This window comes from Hemiscyllium ocellatum, chromosome 4 (genome assembly GCF_020745735.1).
Source record: "Hemiscyllium ocellatum isolate sHemOce1 chromosome 4, sHemOce1.pat.X.cur, whole genome shotgun sequence".
In the NCBI taxonomy this organism is placed as follows: Eukaryota; Metazoa; Chordata; class Chondrichthyes; order Orectolobiformes; family Hemiscylliidae; genus Hemiscyllium; species Hemiscyllium ocellatum.
The window spans coordinates 26,799,672-26,823,214 of record NC_083404.1 but is presented as its reverse complement, the minus strand read 5'-3'; the positions used below and the strand labels follow the sequence as shown (position 1 = coordinate 26,823,214).

At 38.5% G+C, this 23,543-nt stretch overlaps 1 protein-coding gene across 1 annotated transcript in view; it reads left to right on the top strand.

Annotated features, from left to right (window-relative positions):
- Window positions 1–23,543, top strand: part of LOC132811644 (exostosin-1-like) — a 162,132-nt gene that overhangs the window by 106,946 nt on the left and 31,643 nt on the right. Inside the window, exons 2-3 of the mRNA XM_060822829.1 lie at window positions 15,711–15,804; window positions 19,366–19,473. Coding sequence (XP_060678812.1) covers window positions 15,711–15,804; window positions 19,366–19,473 — 202 coding nt within the window. The remainder of the gene's footprint in view (window positions 1–15,710; window positions 15,805–19,365; window positions 19,474–23,543) is intronic.

Sequence of the window (23,543 nt, the reverse complement as noted above, 5' to 3'; positions counted from 1 at the left end):
TAGCTTGCTGTTTGTTTTGTTTAGCACCAGACAGGCATCACCAGCACCATTCAGAATTGTATTGGGAAATTGCTGATACAAAAAGACAGCTAGTTTTATTGACACAAAGGTCTCTTGAACTAAAGTTCTGCAAAGCATACCTTAGTCATTTGCTTGCCATCTTTGTTTAACCTCCCCTTTTCATTTTCAACTGTATTTAATTTTAATTTATACAACATCTTTAAATAATTTAACCCTTCATTTCAAAGTCTGAAGTTTGTAATGCCTAAATAACAAGCAAATTTCTCCTCCAATTTGAGTTTCGCAATGCAGCAACATCACTCTCCCAACCCGTCTGCCCAACATGCATGCGCTCACATATTGGAGATAGCCTGTTGAAGTGAATAATGGGCCAATTATACAGCTCTTCTCCCTCGTAAAATTTCTTCCGCCACCAAAATGATAAGTAAACAGCTGTGGTTGTTTTGTTTTCAATTTCAAAAGAAATGCACTGTGTAAATACTTGAGGAGCTGCTAATGGTACTCTTGCGTCAAAAAAATCCATCTGCTATCCCAAATTGAACAAGGAACACATACTCAGGCTATAAATCGGCCACTCCTTGGAAATTCATACTGGTTGACTATATCGGCACAGTGCAAGGATGGTATCAACACTTGAACCTCACACTAGGATCCCGACTTTGAAACAACAGTATCTTTCTGTCTGTCCAATTTGATCTATTCTTCATGGATCAGTGGAATTTTTCTGCTGTCTAATGATAGTAGAGTATAATGCAAATCTTGTACTCTCCAAAAAGCAATCAACTAGACTTGCGCTCTCTGGAGTTTAGACAAATGAAAGGAGATCTAGTTGTGGTATATAAAACATATATATGACAAAATTGATGTAAAAAGAATGTTTCCTGAAGTGGACTGACCTTTGACCCACCATATAAATACAGTGCTTACAGTAGCAGATCAGAGGCTAGGAATACTGCAGTAATACACCACATGGCACTCAAAGTCTGTCCAAGTACAAGTACTTGGTACAAGTCTGGATTGTGATGGAATACTCCCAACTTATCTAGATGAGTGCAGTTCCAACAACACTCAGAAAGCTTGAAACCATCCAAGACGAAGAAACCCACTTGATTGGCACCGCATCCATAAGCAATGACTCCCTCCCCCACCAATATTCAATAGCATTGTGTACTATCTACAAATGCAGAAATTCACCGAAGATTCTTGGACTGCACCTTCCAAACCTACAATCACTTCTGTCTGGAGGGGCAAGAACACCAGATACATGAGAACATCATCACCTATGAGTTCCCCCCCCTCCATGTCACACTCTATCTTGCAAATATATCACCATTCCCTTGCTGGAAATCTCTCCCAAAGAGCATTCTGTGTCTACATACTAGACCACAAGGTTCAAGAAGACCTTCTTACCACCTTCTCAAGGACATCTAGGCCTGGGAATAAATGCTAGCCAGCCAATGGCACCCATGTCTCACACACAGATAAATAAGGACCATTGAACACTCCCAATAATTACTCCAGTGGATCCTGACCACATTTTTGAGTAACTAATCCTGGACTTCGTATATAATTAATTCCAGATAACATTTTTGTATTTAAAACAAAATACTTAATTATTTATTAAACACACAATAATATTAGCAGAGGAAATGCAAAACACGATAAACTGATTAAAGTCTATCCTGTATTTGTCATTTGTTTTCAGTCCATGTTGACACAAAAGACAAGCAGGCAAGTCCAGGGTAAGGGATAAACAAAAGAACATAACAAAACTGGCTAGATTGCTTAAATAGGTTTCACAATGCGTTGTTTCAGAAGCATAGATGTAGATTCTTTAGTTGCTTTTCTGAAACATTATCATTATCAATGACTCGGTTCACCTAGGCAAAGGCAGCAATGCTTCTAACTATGCTTTCACCTTTCCAGAAGCTATTGTAAGAATTGGACAGCCAAGCTAGTCTCCCAGAAAACATAGTTTTAAAAAAAATCTTCAAAGCTGGTTCTGCTCTGCTAAACAAGTTGTCACTTCCTGAGGCTTCCAGTGCCATCAGTATCTACTATCTGCTTGAAAATATTGTCTCTTCCAGACTTGTTGGAACCTGTTTCCAGGTACTGACCTTGTTAATGACCAACTTCTACGGTCTGTTTAAACACGTTGACTCTATGACAATGCTCTTCTAAGGGTCACTGTGTCTGTTTGAATCCTTCTAATTATGAATCAGCCTGCAATTAGCCTTCAGGCTAATGTTGTTTGTGAGGCCAGCCCTGGAGTAAGTTTGGTCTGTTATTTCCTGTCCCCAAGTTTACAAATCATTTCCATATCTAAGTTTGCAGTTCACAACATCAAACCAAAATTCTAAAGGAATAAAATGAGAAAAAGATAAATCAACAAGGGTTCTAATAAGTTGTTCAAAAATCTGTTCATGCTCTGTTCACTGTTAGGAACATCAGTGTCCATCCTTTAGATAGGAATCTGATTGTATGACCTGTTTCTAATGACTGTTCTGAAAAGAGACGCAAGTTCAGTTTGTAAAATAGCCTTTGTCCCCTTCTGCAAGTACAGCATTTTTCCTGCCATAGGCATGGGAGAAAGATTTGTTTTAGAATTCAGTGCCATACAGAATGGAAACTGACCCTTCAGTCCAACCAGTCCATGCCAAATACAATTCCAAATTAAACAAGTGCCACCTGCCTGCTCCTAGCCCATATCCTTCCAACCTTTTCATATCATTGTACTTACCAAAATGTTTTTTTAAATGTTGTAATTTTACCCATATTCACCACTTCCTCAGGAAGTTCATTCCATATATGAGCCACCCTCTGTTTTAAAAATAAAGCCCTCATGTCTTTTTTAATATCTCTCCTCTCACCTTAAAAATGTGACCCTAGTCTTGAAAACTCTCCTCCCAGGGAAAAGACATTTACCATTAACTGTACCTCATTATTTTATAAACTTCTGTAAGGTCACTCCTCAACCTCCTATGCTCCAGTGAAAAAAAGATCCAGCCTGTCCAGCCTTTCTTTACAACTTGAATCTTCCATACCCAGAAACATACGGTAAATCTGTTCTGAACCCTTTCCAACTTAATATCCTTCCTATAACTGGACACAGTATTCCAGAGAGGCCTCACCAATGTCCTGTACAACCTCAACAAAATTCATGTTGGTTTTGTCACAATGGCTTTCATTGACTCATTCATTTGTGTGTTTTACAATGTTGAGTTAAGTACTGACACACGCAGCTCTGGTTAGCTATATATTGATCCATTGTCAACTCAGCAGGCATTCTTTCCATCCATGAAACAATTTGCTGCCCATTCTTCACTTTTCATACCTGTCCACCTTTACATACAAAATCATTTCACTTCTGCTCCCTGCCCCCCGAAGCCTCCCTCCCAACCTTAGGACCTCTTATTGTCCCACCTTTCCCCATCCCAATTGGATCCTTTGTTTTCTAGCCTCCTTTGCCGTGAGTCATTCGTTCTTCACCTTTATACCTTGTTTGACCGTGACATTAATTTTGACATTGTTTAACGCTATTGGAGATTTTGTTTATTTAAATTCAAGATCTACCGAAGCCTACAGATGAATAAATTAGAATTTTGGAATTTTCAAGTTAATTATAATTAAAGCAATTAAAATTCTGTTACACATCTATTTGGATGTCAATCTTTCCTCCTCAAAGTACTGATTTGAAATTTGAGACTTTAATTGTTCTTGGAATAGCTTTCACTTTCATGTAGTGCACCACAGCAAAATATGTAAAGTGTGTGAAATACTGTAATTGGATTTTGATCATTTGAGGAAAAACACAATTTCAGTAGCTCTGATTAATTGATGTTTTAATATATAAATAACAATTCTGCCATTTCTGCTGATAGAGAATGTATACTATAGCAAATGTTTTATATGAAAGGCTAAGCTGCATATCTTTTTCCCCTGAAAGCAGATGGAATGCTGAAATATAAATTCAAAAATATCTGTTAAAAGCTGCAGAAAAGCTTGAGTAAACTGATATAACACCTTCAGAGACCTAGAGAGTGTTGGAAAGCATATTTGTCTGGAATTTAGTGAGTATCTGATGTATTGTCTGGTAGGAAAATGTGAAACTGCTGACATATTTGATTACTTAATTTAAACATAGATTTATTCTAAATTGGTGTGTTTAGGATATTTCTGAAAAACACAATAAATCATTCCATTAATGCAAGTTTGTATTTTCCTCCTCCCTGCAAACTAAATAGAAGGGTTATAAGTTCTTAAGCTGGCTAAATGCAAATCACTTTATATATTCAAACATTTTTAAACAAGCACCTAATTTCAGTCTTCTCCTTTGATTTTTTTTCCCCAACTGTGGTGTGATCAATATGAATAATTATGTATTTTAAAGCTAACTGGCTTCCTTCTCTACCTCTGGCATCGGCTATGTAGATTTTTTTACTTGAAGGTGAATAATAATAATTCCATTAATAACCACTTTATTATGTTTGATTGAAAAATGTAACCATTGCATTATGGTTTAATCTTTACATTTGCATTTCTTGGCTTTATATGAATCAATATGTTGATTTGGACTAGAAGAAAGATGAAGGACCATGCTGATGCAATCCTATCAAAATCCAACAGAGTTGTGAAGGAAAAATACATCCTCTTGTTTATGTGGTAGTTATATGTTCAGTGCAGAACCTGATGTGAAGTTCCATTTGCTCAGATATCTGTGAAGTTATGTGTGGAGTCAAAGGAGATAGGGGAAGCACGAAATGAATATTTTTCGTCAATATTCATACTGGAAAAAGCCAACATTGTCGAGGAGAACGCTGAGAAACAAGTTACGAGACTAGATGGGATTGAGGTTTACGAGGAAATTTTGGAAAATGTGAAAATAAATAAATCCCCTGGGCCAGATGGGACTTATCCTAGGATTCTCTGAGAAGCCAGGGAAGAGATTGCCAAGCCTTTGGCTTTGATCTTTATGTTGTCATTGTCTACAGGAATAGTACCAGAAAACTGGAGGATAGCAAATGTTCCCTTGCTCAAGAAGAGGAGTAGAGACACCCTGGTAATTATAGACTTATGACCCTTACTTTGGTTATAGATAAAGTGTTGGAAAAGATTGCAAGATATTGGATTTATAATCATCTCGATATGAATAAGTTGATTAGGGATAGTCAGCACGGTTTTGTGAAGGGGTAGGTCGTGCCTCACAAACCTTAGAGTTATTTGAGAAGGTGACCAAACAGGTGGATGAGGATAAAGCTACTGATGTGTTGTATATGGATTTCAGTAAGGCATTTCATAAGGTTCCCCATTGTAAGCTACTGCACAAAATACAGAGGCATAGGATTGAGGGCAATTTAGCATTTTGGATCAGAAATTGGCTAGCTGAAAGAAGGCAGTGGGAGATGGTTGATGGGACATGTTCATCCTGGAGTTCAGTTACTAGTGGTGTACCGCAAGGATCTGTTTTGGGTCCAGTTCTGTTTGTCATTTTTATAATGGATGAGGGTGTAGAAGGATGGGTTAGTAAATTTGCGGACGACACTCTGGTCGGTACAGTTGTGGATAGTGCCAAAGGATGTTGTAGGTTACAGAGGGACATAGATAAACTGCAGAGCTGTGCTGAGAGGTGACAAATGGAGTTTAATGCAGAAAAGTGTGAGGTGATTCACTTTAGAAGTAGTATCAGGAATGCAGAGTACTGGGTGTGGTAAAATTCTTGGTAGTGTAGATGAGCAGAGAGAGATCTCAGTGTCCAGGTACATAGATCCTTGAAAGTTGCCATCTAGGTTGATAGGGTTGTTAAGAAGGCGTATAGTGTGTTAGCTTTTATGAGTAGAGGAATTGAATTTTGGAATCATGAGGTCATGCTGCAGTTGTGCAAAACTCTGGTGCGGCTGCACTTGGAGTATTGCGTGCAGTTCTGGTCACAGCCTTACAGGGAGATGTGGAAAGGGTTCAGAGGAGATTTACAGGAATGTTGCCTGGTATGGAAGCAAAGTCTTAGGAGGAAAAGTTGAGCGACTCGAGGCTGTTTTCATTAAAGGGAAGAAGGTTGAGAGGTGACTTAATTGAGACATACAAGATAATTGGAGGGTTAGATCGGGTGGACAGTAAAAGCCTTTTTCCTAGGATGGTGATGGCTAGCATGAGGGGCATAGCTTCAAATTGAGGGGTGATAGATATAGGACAGATGTCAGAGGTAGTTTCTTTACTGAATAGTAGAAGTGTGGAACGCGTTGCCTGCAACAGTTGTAGATTCGCTAACTTTATGGGCATTTAAGTGGTCATTGGATAGGCATATGGACAAGAATGGAATAGCGTAGGTTAGATGGGCTTCGGATTGGTTTCAAAGGCAGCGCAACATCAAGGGCCGAAGGGCCTGTACTGTGCTGTAATGTTCTATGTTTTAAAACCATATACTTAGAGACTGTAAGGCCAAAATTAGGATTTTCTAATGAGGTGTCATTGCAACAAAAATGAGTATCTATATGTCACATTGGCAACATGGATGAAGTACACCTGAATTTTTAAATATCTCTGCAAACCATTCAAGGAACTTGAATGTTTATATCAACTGAAGGATGAGTGGCTAATGAAGAAATATATCTCCAAAAAGAAATATATATATATATACTTCTCACCTTAATGCTTTATTGTGTTTTTTTTGGAGAAAGTGAGGACTGCAGATGCTGGAGATCAGAGTCAAGAGTGTGGTGGTGAAAAAGCACAGCAGGTCAGGCAGCATCTGAGAAGCAAGAGAATCGATGTTTCAGGCATAAGCCCTTCCTCAGGAATGAGGCTTGTGGGCCGGGGGACTGAGAGATAAATGGGAGGGAGTGGGGCTAGCGGAAAGGGAGCTAAGAATGCAATAGGTATTTGAAGGTGGGGGAGAAGTTGATAGATTGGAGAGGAGGGTGGAGTGGATAGATGGGAACGATGATGGACAGGACAAGAGGGCGGTGCTGAGTTGGAGGCTTGAGACTGGGATAAGGTGGGGGGAGGAATTAGTAAACTAGTGTAATCCACATTAATCCCAAGTGATGGCAGGGTCCCAAGGCGAAAGATGAGGCATTCTTCCTCCAGGTGTCAGGTGATTCAGGTTTGGCGATGGAGGAGGCCACTGCTGGAGTGGGAGGTGGAGTTGAAGTATTCAGCCACGGGGCAGTGTGGTTGGTTGGTGCAGATGTCCCAGAGATGTTCTCTGAAGCGATCAGCAAGTTGGCGTCCTGTCTCCCCGATTTGGAGGAGACCACATCGGGTGCAATGGATACAGTAGATGACATTAGTGACGGTACAGGTAAATTTCTGGGGCCTTGGATGGAAGTGAGTGAGGAGGCCTCCTCCATCGCCACACCCTAACAACCCAACCTGGACTTCCTTCATCACCAACTCATTCATCCCAATTGCCACTTGTCAGAAAAGATTTTACAATGTTTCAAAAAAGGAACAGAAGGTTTTGAGGTGATAAGTTCAAATGGGAGGTTATATGTAGACTCTTTATTGAGACCTGTGGGTGTAAAGTGTTCACAATTAATCATAATGCACATTTTTAAAATGTAAAGTCTAAATTTTCCAGAGAAGAGTTCTGCTCCTCTAAACCTTGCATCTCTCTCACTTCAAAGTTCTTGCCTAAAAAACTCACCACAACCTGGGATAGCAAAGTACTTGAAATGTCAATGTCAATAAAATACTACATTGGATGGCTACATATTTAGTCCTGTGTTTATATTTCTCTGCACAAACCTTTCAGCTTCCTGATCATGATTTAGTGTTCCTAAATAAGGAACAAGAATAATAGATAGGAAAACCTAAAGGAATGAAATGCCTTTAATGTATTGTTAACTGTTGTGCTTTGGAATGTGGTACTTCCTTTGTTCTTTTCTGGGAAATCCGTGGAATGTGGAGTTGATGTCAGTTACTGCAGTCAGGAATCAGCATTAGCAGCACAGGAGTAATCACAGCAAAGCTCAGACTGTCATGTCTCTGCCACTACTAACTGTTCAGCTGGCACAACAGTATGTGAAAGTATGATGAAATGGGCAGACATAAATCTGAATCCATTTGATTTAAAGTGGTAATGAGTTTCTGAATGTAACTTCTATTTTTATGAATCATAGAAACATTGAAACTTGCATGATTAATGTAATTAATGTTGGGATTCTTCATTATCAGTAATGAGTTTGTTCACACTTTTAAGTATCAGATGTTTCAGATTCACCTTGGAAATAATATTGCCTGTTTGCTAGGCTGTCTAGCTGCTAATTCAAAATGATGAGATTAATAAAGACTTCTCTAAATCTAGGTTTTTAACCAATTTCTGCCAATTAAATGAAAGAGACCTTGGAGTGCAGGTTCATAGCTCCTGGAAAATAGAGTCGCAGGTAGATAGGATAGTGAAGACGGTGTTTGGTATGCTTTCCTTTATCGGTCAAGAGTATGGGATGCAGGAGTTGGGAGGTCAAGTTGCGGCTGTATATGTCACCGGTTAGGCCACTTTTGGAATACTGCGTGCAATTCTGGCCTTCCTATTGGAAGGATGTTGTGAAACTTGAAAGGGTTCAGAAAAGGTTTACAAGGATGTTGCCAGGGTTGGAGAATTTGAGCTACAGGGAGAGGTTGTATAGGCTGTGACTGTTTTCCATGGAGCGTTGGAGGCTGAGGGGTGACCTCGTAGAGGTTTATAAAAATCATGAATGGCATGTATAGGATAAATAGACAAAGTCTCTGATGGGGTGAGAGACTAGAAGGCAGAGGTTTAGGGTGAGAGGGGAAAGATATAAAAGAAACCTAAGGGGCGACCTTTTCACACGGAGGGTAGTTTGTGTATGGAATGAGCTGCCAAAGGAAGTGGTGGCGGCTAGGACAATTGCAGCATTTAAAAGGTGTCTGGGTGGGTATATGAATAGAAAAGGTTTCGAGGGATATGGGCCAGGTGCTGGCAGGTGGGACTGGATTGAGTTGGGATATCTGGTTTGCATGGACGAGTTGGACCAAAGGATCTGTTTCTGTGCTGTACATCTCTATGACTTTATGACTGTAAATTCATGGATCTTTGGGTGCAAAATTTGTGAAAAGGACAGAGGATATAATGGCAGCGATTCTATTCATCGTCAAGTAGGATCCAATGTTTGCAAACAGGTTGATTCAACCTGAGATACTAACCTGCAACAAAGTTGTTTTTTAATTGATGAATTTGAGATCAAAGACATAAATTGGACACAGTTGATAGCCATTTCAACTGTGGCATTGGAGCAAATCTTCATTTGAGGAAAAGGGAGGATGTGTCAGAGGCTCCCTTATGGAAGAAGGCATTATTGGAACAGATTCTTCCTATCTCCACTTCATGGAGAAACAGTGTCTAAAGCAGTTATTTTCAGCCAAGGAGATGATCACTGTACTACTCCGACTCGACTGCATCTGCACAGGGTGAGGTTAACACTGCCAATGACCATGATAATCATCACTGCCCTCATTTTAATTAATATACTTGCTTTCTAGCTGGAGTTGGCAACACTGGTTTTGTAACACAGTTCTTACATCAGGGAAATGACCGACAAGAAATCCAACTTTCTAAGATATGTTCGGTTGTAGTGTCTTCATAAATTTCTGAACAAGCCAGAGAAAAGCAGCAGGAGACTAGTGGAATTCCCTGAAGGTGGTTGGGAGCCACATGTTAATGGGGACAGGTATTGAAACTGAGTTTCCAGCCCCACATGAGTAATCTTGAGCACCCTATCTTCGGCCTGTTTTTCCATTGTTTGTGTTCTACCGCGTGAAAACTCAAAAACAGTAAGAGGGCCATATTGCTCTGAGTAAGTACAATATAGCTGTACATTGTGCTAGCTGTGCAAGTACTTGGACCATTTGTTAAATATGTATTCTGTAAGCAGCTCATTTCAAGTAAATATGCATGACAAAACCATAGAGATGAAAAGGCAGCATGAAGTTTGTGTGCAACCTACAATATTGAACAGGAGCAATTAAGTTCTGTAATAGTAAATTTTCATCCTTGCACCTGCTAACTAATTGATTCAAGCTTTTAGCCCTTTGTCATTTAATATAATTGTCATATGTTCCTGCAGAAGGACTCTTGTTTTAATTTTACCATGCCTCTTTTCTTTGCCCTGTCTTACTCTCCCCATACTTAGAATAATGATGATGTTGCGTACAGCAATGTGGCAGCTTTCTCTTGCTTTTAGCTTTTAAGTAACCAACTGTAATTTTTCTTTCTTGCTGAGTTGCTACCTCTCCTCTATTTGGTAATCCTTCTTTAACTTCCACCTTTGATTTCCTCTCCTCTCCCTTGCCCCAAACAAATTCCAAACCTTCACATACTATCGCATAACCTGTAACTCTACCTTTCCCAGTTATACTCTTTTTTTTCTCCTTGAGTCCATACTTTTTTTTCTTCTCTCTATTGCTGGCCTCTTATCAGAATCAGTTCTCACCCATGGCTCACTTATCCCCTTCTCACTCACCCTAGTTAATCTGAAAACCGCAATTGGTATTGACTCACAAAGGAACATAGAAACGTAGAAGCTAGGAGCAGAGTAGGCCATTCAACCCCTCAAGCCTGTTCCGCCATTCCATATAAACTTAGAGATTTATAAAATCATGAAGGGCATAGATAGAGTTCTTAGGGTGGGGGAGTCCAAAACTAGAGAGTATAGGTTTAAGGTGAGAGGATAAAGATATGGAGGGGATCTGAGGTGTAACTTTTTTACGTAGAGGGTATTGAGTGGATGGAATAGCTACAAGAGGAAGTGCTGGAGGTGGGTACAATTACAACATTTAAAAAGCATTTGGATGGGTATATGAATAAGAAGTGTTTAGAGAGATATGGACCAAATGCTCGCAAATGGGACTAGGTCTGATTGGCATGGGTTGGACTGATCATCTGTGTCTGTGCTCTGTGACTCTATGTTCATGGCTGATCATTAAGCTCAATGCCTTAGGCTCACCCCACCCCACCACCACCACCACCACCACTCCCCATATCCCTTTATCCTACTAGCTACAAGAGCTATATCGACTTCCTCCTTGAAAACACACAATGTTGTAGTTTTAACCAGTTTCTATAGTAGTGAATTCCTCAGGTTTACCACTTTCTGGGTAAAGAAATTTCTCCTCATCTCAGTCCTAATTGGTTTACCCTTCTCCTTAAACTGTGACTCCCTGATTCTGGATTCCCCTCATCATTGGGAGTATCCTTCCAGCCTCTAGCCTGTTTAGTACTGGTAGAATTTTATAGGTTTCTGAGATTCCCCCTACCCAACTTCATTCTTCTAAACTTCAGTGAATACAATTTAAACCAGCTCAGACTCTCTTCACACATCAATCCTGCACCCCAGGAAACAATTTGGTAAAACTTTGATGGAATACTTCTATGGCAAGAATATCCTTCTTCAGATGAGGAGACCAAAATTACACACAACCGGAGAAGACCTTATGGCATTTTGAGTCTGCTCCACTATTCAATCAGTTCACGAATGTTGAATGGGACAATCTAAGATTGCCCTAGTATGTATTCAATTCCTCTTTCCTGTCTGCCCCTATTACCCTCGATTCCCTATTTAAGATGTCGCAGCTGATTATTCTTGGAAAAGCTTTGGAAATATAAATAATGATTTTGTTTGTTTGAGAACAATGTACCAGAAACAGTGAATCCATCTTAGCTTTTGAATGCCAAAGGAAATTACAAGACATTAAGTTGTTTACAGCATGCATGTTCTTGCTTTCAAAAAAAATTGAAAAATGTTGAAGACTTGTATAAATTTACTGTTTAAAAGAAACTTAATTTTAAACTAGCTTGAGGTGGAGGGTGTTCAACATAGAAATGGTTTTAAATAAGTTTACATTTTTTTTGTAATTTATATGACTTAATGAGCTGGGAAATGTGGATCGGACACACCTATTTGAAGGGAAGTCCATACTTGATATGTGGAAGGTTTTCAAAGATAGATTAAAGATAGTGCAGGATATGCACGTTTAAAGGTAACGGATAGGAAAGGCTAGATTCGTGAACCATGGATGACAGGAGAAATCGTGTGACCAGCCAAGAGGAAAAGGGAAGCATACGTAAGGTCCAGGCAGCTATGAACAGAATGGGTCCTGGAGGAATATTGGAAGAGTATTAAATGAGGAATCAAGCAGGCTAAAAGGGGTCATGGAAAAGCTTTAGCGATCAGAATTAAGGAGAATCCCAAAGCATTTTATTCTTAAATAAGAAGCAAGCGGGTAACTAGAGAAAGGATTGGGCCACTCAAGGATAATGAAAGAAGGCTGTGTGTCAAACCTGAGAGAATGGGTGAGATTCTGAATGAATACTTTGCATCAGTGTTCACTGAGAAGAGGGACTTGATGAATGTTGAGATTAGAGATAGAAGTTTGAGCATTCTGGATCACGTTGACATAAGTAGGGAAGATGTGTTGGATAGGCTAGAGGTTATTAAGGTGGACAGATCCCCAGGACCAGATGGGATCTATCCCATGTTGCTGAGGGAGGCAAGAGAGGAAATAGCTGGGGCCCTGACAGATATCTTTGTGGCATCCGTAAACACAGGTGAGGTGCCGGAGGACTCATGTTGTCTCCCTGTACAAGAAGGGTAATAGGGATATTCCCTACAGACCAGTGAGCCTGATGTCAGTGGTGGGAAAGTTGCTGGAGAAGGTACTGAGGGATAGGATCTATTTATATTTAGAAAAGAATGGGTTTATCAGCGATAGGCAACATGATTTTGTGCGGGGGAGATTGTGCTTTACCAACTTAATCGAGTTCTTTGAGGAAGTGAACAAGTTGATTGATGAAAGAAGGGCTGTTGATGTCATATACATGGACTTTAGTAAAACATTTGATAAGATTCCACATGGTAAACTAATAGAGAAAGTGAAGTCACATGGTGTGTAGGGTGTTCTAGCTAGGTGGGTAAAGAACTGATTGAGCAATAGGAGACAGAGAGTAGTAGTTGAAGGGAGTTTCTTGAAATGGAGTAAGGTGACCTGTGGTGTTCCACGGGGATCAGTGCTGGGGCCACTGTTGTTTTGTGATATACATAAATGATCTAGAAGAGGGCACTATTGGTATGATCAAGTTTGAAGATGACACGAAGATTTGTGGAGTAACAGAAAGCATAAGGGGCTGTCAAAAAAATACAGGAGAATATAGATGGACTGAAGAATTGGGCAGGAAAGATGGAGTTCAATCTGGACATGTGAGGTGATGCATTTAATCTAATTCTAGACCAAATAATACCATGAATGGAAGAGTCTTGGGAAAAGTTAATGAGCAGGGGGATCTGGGAGTGCAGGTCCATTGTACCCTGAAGGTTGCTGCACAGGTGGATAGAGTGGTCAAGAAGGCATATGGTTTGCTTGCCTTAATCAGGCGGGATATTGAGTATAAGAGCTGACAGGTCATGTTAAAGTTGTACAAGATATTGGTTCGGCCACATTTAGAATACTATATACAGTTCTGGTTGCTGGTTTACGAGGATGTTACACGGTATGGAAGGTGCTAGTTATGAAGAGAGGTTGAGTAGGTTAGGTTTGTTTTCATTAGAAAAAAGGAGATGGAGGGGGGACCTGATTGAGGTTTACAAAATCATGAAGGATATAGACAGGGTAGATAGTCTTTTTCCCCAGTGTGAAGGATTCAATAATGAGAGGTCATGTTTTCAAGGTGAGAAGTGAAAAGTTTACAGGGGATACACTAGGCAAGTATTTTACACAGAGGGTGGTGGGTGTCTGGAGCATGTTGACAGCAGAGGTAGTAAAGGCAAGCACGGTAGATTCATTTAAGATGCATCTGGACAGATGCATGAGTAGATGGGGAGCAGAGGGATTCAGATGCTTAGGAATTGGGCGACAGGTTTAGACAGAAGATTTGGATCAGCTCAGGCTTGGAGGGCCGAAGGGCGTGTGCCTGGACTGTAAATTATTTTTGTTCTTTGTTTAATTCTTGAAGTAGTAAGTACTCAGCTTCATAAAAAAACGTATTGATTGAGAGAATGAACAGCATGTATTTTGAAGAATTTTGTTTGCTTTCTCAGTTTTCATTTTCATCACTGGCTGTTATGCTGCCCATTTTGATTTGTTAGATTTAAAGTTCCATGTTCTTTGAAATGAGCTTTTAAGTACTGATTGGCTCAAATGTTTGAATAAAGTGCAAGAAAGTTGTTTGCATTAACATTTAGCACCTGATATTTAATAGTAAAATCACTTCCCACCACCACATCAATCTTCTAGCAAATGGAAAGTATATAGAACGAATGTTGAGTCTTTCCAACGCTTCAACACTAATTTTATTCCATTGCATTAAGTTGGGAAAAGGGTGGGAAACAAGCACATACATATCCCCTGGCTGTGGCGGTCATGTTGCTCTTGTGCTTCAAAGAGTAATGGTAAATTGAATGTCTTATTCATCCACTATATATAATCATCATGCTTCATGTGGAATGTGGAAAGGTTGCATGCATAGAAACGGAAGGTAGTTAACTGCTGTTTTGGGTTCTGTCATCTTGGAATATTGGGCTATAACTGTCATATTGAGAAATCACCAAAATTAATGCATGCTGCTGGTTGTAGGTTTTATTCAGTAAATTATTGAATCTGAAATTTTTGGCACTCGTTTTCCTGACTTCTCTGGATGAATAAAGTTCACCTGGTAGGATGGAACTTGATTTTGAAATAGTTTGAACCAGTACAAAACAATTCTGACTGTGTCTCTGCATTTTAAAAAATGGCTAAGATTACAGGTAATTGAGAGAAAATTCCACTTTGAAATCAATTTTTTGTTTAACTAACAGCATTTTTAAAAATCTGCTCAGGGACGGACACTCTAAATCTAGTTATTGTGACCTTTCTATTGTAAATTAGTTCTACAGGTTTGTTCCAGAAAATGGGTCTTCAGTACATTCACACTACTGCATTGGTTTTTTTTCTGAATGGAAATGGGCTTACTGCCTTTGACCTAACCTGTGTGAACAAAAAAAAAAGCTTTACCTTTGTAAAACAAAGGGACAAAATCCACAGGTTACTCAGCATCTGTGGAGAGAAATCAGTTAACAGTTTGGGTCCAGTGACCCTCCCTCAGAACTGATGTTAGCTGGGAAAATGTTGGTTAATATGCAGCAGATAGGATGGGGGAATGGTTTAAAGAGTAAATCATACTGGGAATGGAGCCCAGGTTTTTAAAAACTTTTAAACTTTTAGCTTTTCCTGTGGTCTAGATTGAGGTTGTTACTGGGAAGAGCAGAGCTCCACTCTTCAGTAGAAACAACAAGTATAACAGAAAAGCAGTTTGCCTCAGAGCACTGTGAAGTTCATTAATCTGATGTCATTTTATCCTACATTTCTTTGAAATTTGAGCAGTTAGATCTGATCAGTATGGCATGTGTTTATGAAGCTTTATTATTGACTAACAAGCTTAAGTCAATGTCCAAACCAAACTACATATTTTGCTGACACTGCAGTCAGAACTTGAATTTTTTTTTAATTGACTCCACTCAAATCCACAGACTGGTCTGGCCCATATACTGATTCTCAATTAGCCTCCGTACTGGCCTGGAAAGCCATTTGGTTAGAGCATCATCATATGCCAAGAATAACATTTTGAAATGATTAAACACCTTTTTTTGTGTTGCAATTTGTATTTTGTTTTAAAACAATCTGTTTCTTCCTATTTTTTCCAGGTATGATTATCGTGAAATGTTACACAATTCCACCTTCTGTTTGGTTCCACGTGGCCGTAGATTGGGATCTTTCCGGTTTCTGGAGGCTTTACAGGTAATTCATGTATGGCACATATAGATGATGCTGTGCCACATAATCTTGAGCTGAAAAATATATATAGCACCCCTGACACTTTTGTGTATATTTAAACGTTTGCATGAGCAATAACAATTTGCTGTTTACTCATTACTGTTCGTTAAAGCTGCAAGGCCTCGGATTGTTGTTCTGTTTCCTGTAATTGTGACTGCACTTCAACAGAACTTCTTGCCGTAAAGTGCTTTGGGATACTGTCATTGTGAGAAATGCTATTTAATTGCAGGTATATCTTTACTGTCTGGAAATACTTGCATTCAGGGTCCCATTGGATAAGATATAAAGGCAAAGGCCAATTCTAATCCTTTTGCACTGGTTCAAAACTTCAACCAGACTAAGTGTGTGCATAACCTTTTATAAGTAGCAGGTAAGGTCCTAAGGAGTGTTGCTGAACAAAGAGACCTTGGAGTGCAGGTTCATAGCTCTTTGAAAGTGGTGTCGCAGGTAGATAGGATAGTGAAGAAACCATTTGGTATGCTTTCCTTTATTAATCAGAGTATCGAGTACAGGATTGGGCGGTCACGTTGCAGCTGCACAGGACATTGGTAAGGCCACTTTTGGAATATTGCTGTAGTGGTCTCCTTCCTATCGGAAAGATGTCATGAAACTTGAAAGGGTTCAGAAAAGATTTACAAGAATAATGCCAGGGTTGGAGGATTTGAGCTATAGGGAGAGGTTAAATAGGTTGAATAGGCTGAGGGGTGACCTTAAAAAGGTTTATTAAAATCATGAGGGGCATAGATAGGATAAATAGACAAAGTCTTTTCCCTGGAGTGGAGAGTCCAGAACTAGAGAGCATAGGTTTAGGGTGAGAGGGGAAAGATATAAAAGAGATCTAAGAGGCAACTTTTGCACACAGAGGGTGGTATGTGTATGGAATGAGCTGCCAGAGGAAGTGGTGGAGGCTAGTACATTTGCAACATTTAAAAGGCATCTGGATGGGTAAATGAATAAGAAAGGTTTGCAGGAAAATGGGCTGGGTGCTGGCAAGTGGGACTAGATTAGATTGGGATAGCTGGTTAGCATGGATGAGTTGGATTGAAGGGTCTATTTACATGTTGTACATCTCTATGACTCTAAGTAATCTTCTCAAATAGAGCCTTGCAGTGTATAACTGTGATCCTGATGTCTTGTTGTCCAGTCCTCAAACTCAATCTTGAGGCTATTTATTCTTGTTTTATATTACCTGTATTATCTTATTTGAGTTTTTTCAGAAATAACTTATTTGTGAAAAAAAAATGTTATCAATTAAATGCATGGTGTTTTGTTCCAACATCTTGTGATTGGAATCCAACAGTAGTGGATTAAATCCAATATAGATTTAAACTTAATCCATGGCCTCTGAAATTCCCTAATACATATTCATGCAACCAACAAAGATAAAAAGTATGGGACACCTACAGTAGTGGATTGGATGATTCAGATATGAAGTTATTCCAATGAAGTCTGACCACCGTTAGTGTAGTAGAAGACCTCAAGTGAGCTGAAGAGATTTCTAAACTATTCTGGCGCCACATATTTCTTCTTTACTTTTTTGTTTAAAACTTCTGAGCATGAAATACTTGACATAGTGATTAGCAAAGGTAAATAAAGGATACTTTAGTCGATTTTAAGTTTCATATTTATATCCGGTTGGCATCAGTTCTGTCCGGTTTAGGTTCTGGGTGAAACGCAGCCTACTAAAGACTAGTGAATGAATAATAAAGCTAGTACAGTTCAGATATTCCCTTGGGTAACCAGTATTGTATCATGAGATAGCATCTTTTCGTGCTCTAGATTAATTGATTACTTAGTGCATGTAAGGTATGGCTAACAGTACTTGGTCTTGGCAATAGAAAGGCATTAACCAGTGAAAGGTTATGGCAGTCAATTTGTAATGAATCAAAGTCAGTTGTACACTTTGAACTTCTTTGTTAAGACAGCCCACTTTCTGCTTATTCTATGTTGAACTGCAGACCATAGATGGTATATTGTGGCTTTTTTTTGTTAACTCTTAGACTATTTCTATATTCTACCCTTCTGCTTCTATCTCTGTTGTAAATGCCCTAATCTCTGTTACTTGTCCCTTTCTACATTCAATAATTAAAGGGGAACATTGTTTTGTTAATACTAAACATTAGAATTAAATATTTATGGTATAAGCGAGACACAGAACCACAATGGGATATTTAACCATGGTCTTTTATTTCTTTGCTAAATACCCCATAGTGTTATTGGAAGATGATCAGGCTGTTTTTCCTTAGCCTTAATCAAATTAACCAAAGCAGTTTAATAAGTACTGAATCAAGCTGTAATTCATCTCCATTGCTGTTGTGGGGCCTTTGTGTTAGGTTGGGTGTCACATTTCCTTACATAAGTGTTTTTACTTCAAAATAATACATTAGCTGAAAAGCACTTTGGTATATATTTCCAGCGTCAGAAGGCACAATATACAACAAGTTTTTCCTCTCAAGATGGTAACTAAATATTTTCACAAATTAATTGAGCATTCAATAAGGAAGTGTGAACATGTTTTTTTACCTCCAAGAAATGGAGCTAAGTGATGCTGCATTAAAATAAGTGTCACAGCCAAAACTCTGACAGCACAGAGTTCTCCATCACAGCAGCTTTGGGATTGAGAAGTGTGAGGATAGTGAGGAAGAGAGTGAGAAGTATCTTACTGGGGAACAACACCATCAGGAATCTTACTCCTCAATTGCACTCAAATCCTAAGTGTTGGTTTCAAACTATCAGTTTGTATGCAAGATGGCACAGCATCATTTATTTTATTTTCTTCTTCAATAAAAGCTAATAGCTGGTGTTCATTTAACTGATGCAAAATCCTACAAATGAAAACAACTCTTTAAAAACCGTAAGTGGTATAAAGTGATCACAATTAGAAACTTGTAAACCTTTGTCATTTTGTTCCATTTTGTCTTTTGTTTTACAGAACTGTATTTTCATTTGTTTAGTCATGCAAGTCATGGAATTTGTTAATGATTTGTTCAGTGGCAATCTTTAGAGCTTTTACCTGATGGTTAATAAGTTATCAAAATGTGTACATTTTTAATATTGAATATCTTGTGATTTTTCTTTTTGCATAACATTGAGTAAAAATGTGCAGCTCTTCTGCATTAAATGTTTATGTTCAAACAGTGAATCTGTTCCTTCCATATTTTGTCCTCCATAAAAGGTTTATCAAATAAGAAGGAAAAAAAATACAATATTTAAGTCCATTCTGAAGAATCATCATATTGGATTCAAAATATTGACCCTGTTTCTATTTCTACCAGGCTCAGAGTTTCTCCAGCACTTCTAGTACTTCACTTTTGGATTAGATTAGATTCCCTGCAGTATGGAAGCAGACTCTTCAGCCCAACAATATGTATATATTATATGTATATTACACAGGCTGGTTTGTGAAAATGTTCCCATGTCTAAAATCTCACTGTAGATGCTATATTTTGTTAAAATTTTGCTTCCTTATTTAGATATTTTTATCTTTGACCTATGTTTGTACATATTCTATTATAACTATCACAGGCTGCATGTATTCCAGTGATGCTAAGTAATGGATGGGAGCTGCCATTTTCAGAAGTAATTGACTGGAACCAAGCTATTGTCGTTGGGGATGAAAGGTTATTGCTGCAGGTAGGAGAATTATATTCAACAATATAGATTTAGCTCTGTCGTCATTCATATGTTAAAAATTAATGTTAAACCATTTTGAACAGGAAAAGAGAGAGAAACTGTAGGCAAATGTACATTGTTTCCAAATTTTTATTTATATCATCAATGATTGTATAGCAAAATGTTGAATTCAAAAGACCTATAGCCTGTTCTTCAGTCCCATAATGACAAACTTCTGGGGTCTGTATCTGCCTCATGTTGTAGGAATCTTATCATTGACATGAATGTCTCAACATCAGAACAGGTGAGGAAGATCAGCAAGGTTCCAGAGCATTATCTGATTGTCCTTGCTGAATCATGACTGGGGCTCAATTGGATGAACTGATGGTGAAATTGCCTGAGTTCATAGATGAAAAACAGGCCCTTGGTTGAGCAACCAGATGGATTCTGTATTTGTAGAAGCATTGTCTAGCAAGTTTCACAGGCACAACTTATTAAAAGTTTGAAGTTGAAGAAACGTTTGAAGAACTAACATGTAGATAAGGAAAAGTTCTGCTGTAGCACTGGTAGTGAGTAATCAATGTGTTACATATTTTCAAAAGGAGAACCAGGAACTTGGGCAATTACAGACCAATTAATTTGGGGAAGATTTTAGATTTTAAATGTGAAATGAATTATTTAAATATAGAAAATCATTAAAAGTGCTTTGTGCAAATTTCAGAAAGAAAGTTGCACTTGAACAACTCTATTAATCATGGAACATAGGAACAAGAGTTTACCATTCTGCCCCTCAAGCTGCCTTCATAATTCTAAACCATAGCTGACTTACCTGAATGCTGCATTCCCATGCTATTCCCATATCCCTTCATGATATTAGTAACAGAAAATCCATCAATCTGTCTTTTTTTAAATTAACTTCCACTATGTTGTGGCATTAGTCATTATAGTAATCTATCTGTTGAACCTCTGCTGCAGTCTCTCTATGAGAAGTGATCTCCACTTCTTTAGTCAATGGGACCAGAACTGCACGCACAACCCCTGATGTGGTCTTTCAAATATTCTACACATTTGAATTAAGACTTCTTTGCTCTTGTACTCTCATCCTCATTTGATAAAGGATAGCATACCATTTGCTTACAAATTGTTTGGTGCATCTGCATGCTAACTGTCAGTAGCTTAAAATAAGGATACTCGAGTCTCTTTGGGCATTGAAATTTTCCAGTCACTTGTCATTTGAGAAATAGTTTGCTGCTTTTTTCTTCCTACCAAAGTAGGTAACTCTTACTTATCCACGTTATATTTAATCTATATGCTTTTGCACATTAAATCAACCTGTTTAAATCACCTTGAAAACCTCTTTGCATTCTCTTAGTGCTCATTCACATCAAGTTATGTATCATCTAAATTATTACAATGACCTCCCACGTCCAAGTCGTTGTTTTTGATTTGGACAAGCTGGGCCCCAAGCACTCATCCTTGACATACCCCACTGGTTAAACCCTGCCAACCTGAGTGTGACTTATTTATTCCTATTGTTTGCTTTCTGCCTGTTACCCAATCCTCAATCTGTGTGAGTATGTTATCCTAATCCCATGGGCTTCCGTTTTGTTTACTAACCTATTGTGGGGGAATTTATCAAAATCAACTATCATCCTCAAAAAAAATTATCAGATTTGTTAAACCTATTTTCCCATTCATAAATTCATGTTGACTCTGTGGAGACAATTATTTTGTAAATATCCAATAACTGGATCCTTTATGTTTTAAAAAATCCAAAAGAACTGCAGATGCTGTAAATCAGAAACTAAAACAGAAATTGCTGGAAAAGCTCAGAAGGACTTGCAACATCTGAGGAAAGAAATCCATTATCATTTCAAGTCAAGTGACCCTTCCTCAGAATTGATAGTAGCCAGGAAAACATTGATTTTTTTTTTATATATATATATGGGGATTGGTGGGGGGGGAGAGGTGGTGCAGGGGGTGAGTGTGTCAGAAGTAAATGATAGCTGGGGATAAAGTCCAAAGAGAGTGAACAACATTTGGACAGACAAAGGAGTGTCCAGTTGTTCTTCTGGCCAGCATTTATTGTCCATACTAATTGTCCAAATGGCAGTTATGTACCAATAACTTTGCTATCAGTCTGGTGTTGCATATAGGCCAAACCATGTGAAGACATAGGATTTCCTGACAATCAGCAATGGATTCAAGGTCACCATTAGACTCTTTAATTTCAGATTCTTTTTATTGAATTCAAATTCCACCATTAGCCATGGTGGGATTTGTATCCAGGCCCCAGAACATTAGTTAAGTTTCTGGATTAATAGTCTGATGATCGTATCACTAAGTCATTGCCTCCTCCTTGAAATGCAGTTTAAGCAAAGCTCAGGAAATTTGACAAGATCGAAGACAGAGCAGCCAGCCTGATTTGCACAGAGTCCACTTCCACTTACTCTACCATGTGCCTATAGGATGCTCTGCAGTAACTCATCAAAGCTCCTTCAATCGTGCATTCCACAACCTTCATTATCCGGAAAGCAAAGGCATCAGACACGGGGAAACACCACCACCTGCAAATGCCCCTTGAAGTCTCATTCTAAATTAAATTTTATAGGCATTATTCCTTTGTTGTTCATTCAGAGTCTTGCAATACTCCCTTATAGCAATGTGGGGTGTATGCATGACACTTGGACTGCAGCAGTGATTCATTACCATGTTATTGAGGGTAATTATACAAGAGTTTTAATGCTAGTCTGGCCAACAATGTTAACAAAATTGCTTCCCATGAACAAATAAACAGGAAAATGCATTAATTATTCTCATGTATAATGAGATTTGCAAGGCAACACCAAAATAGGAGGCATGTTGCAAATAACCAAAGAGAATCCTATAAAGCACTAATAGGATTGTGGAATACATACAGATACATAAAGGAAATACAACTGTTAGTAAGTGAGATGGTACATTTTGATTTCTCAATAATAAATATTAGCAATGGTATTAGGCAGATTCATGAAGGTGCTGTCTTCTATTAGTCAAATCAATATATTGCAGGGAGATTTAAACTTTTAATTTGAACAGGATGTTTCTCATGGTTTAGATTTGAATTGAAAATTGTTTGAATTAGCCAAAATTTTGTCATTGCCCTAATATATAGAGAATAATTTTTGATGTCTTTTTCCATTTTCAAACTGATTTCAAATTCGAAGATTACTTCATTTTTTCTGATGATTTATAAAATATTATGTGAATGAACTTTTGTTGCATTCTTCTCATCGTGTTATAAACTAAACATGGTATTGATTTCCCAAAAAAAAGGCCTAAATCTTACAGTCAGTATCAATGCTGCATGCATTGACACTGTCTGAAAAAATTTTCTACAGCCAAACCCTTTACAATTGTTCAACCATTATCTGTGGATTCTGGCTGAAGAGTTGAAGGGTCAGTGCAACCTCTTCAGGGGAAGGTCATTAGGCGTAAGAAGAGATGGAAGAAGGGAGGATTTGCCTCTTTTATGTAGCTACCATATCCAGATAAGTTTTAAAAGTTCTAAAGGTCTTTCAGTTCATGGATGCATCAGTGGGTAGTTGGGTTTGTGTGGGGAGGGCTTAGTCTCTTCCGATGTGTGTTTGCTTGAGAATGATACAGTGTAATTGGGCCTGCAATTCTGTTCTGGAGACTAGATTTGAATACTGCCATGGCAGATGGTGGAATTTGAATTAAATAAAAAAATCTGAAATTGAGAGTCTAATGATGCCCATGAATTCATTGTTAATTGTCAAAAAAAAACTGTTCTGGCTCACTAATGTCCTTGAGGGAAGGAAACTGCCATCCTTTCTGGTCTGACCTACATATGACACCAGACCACAGCAATATGGTTGACTCTTAATTACCGTCTGGGCAACTAGGGATGAGCAATAAATGCTGGCCCAGCTGGTGACACTTTCATCCCATGAATGCATTTAAAGAAAACAAGTTTTCTTGTCATGTTAATTGACATTTTAGCCCTCTTGGTGAGTGTCATATCTGACGTTTGCCCCACCTTATCGAGTGCTATTCTTAAAGCAACTCACCAAAGTGGGAGATCCTGGGAT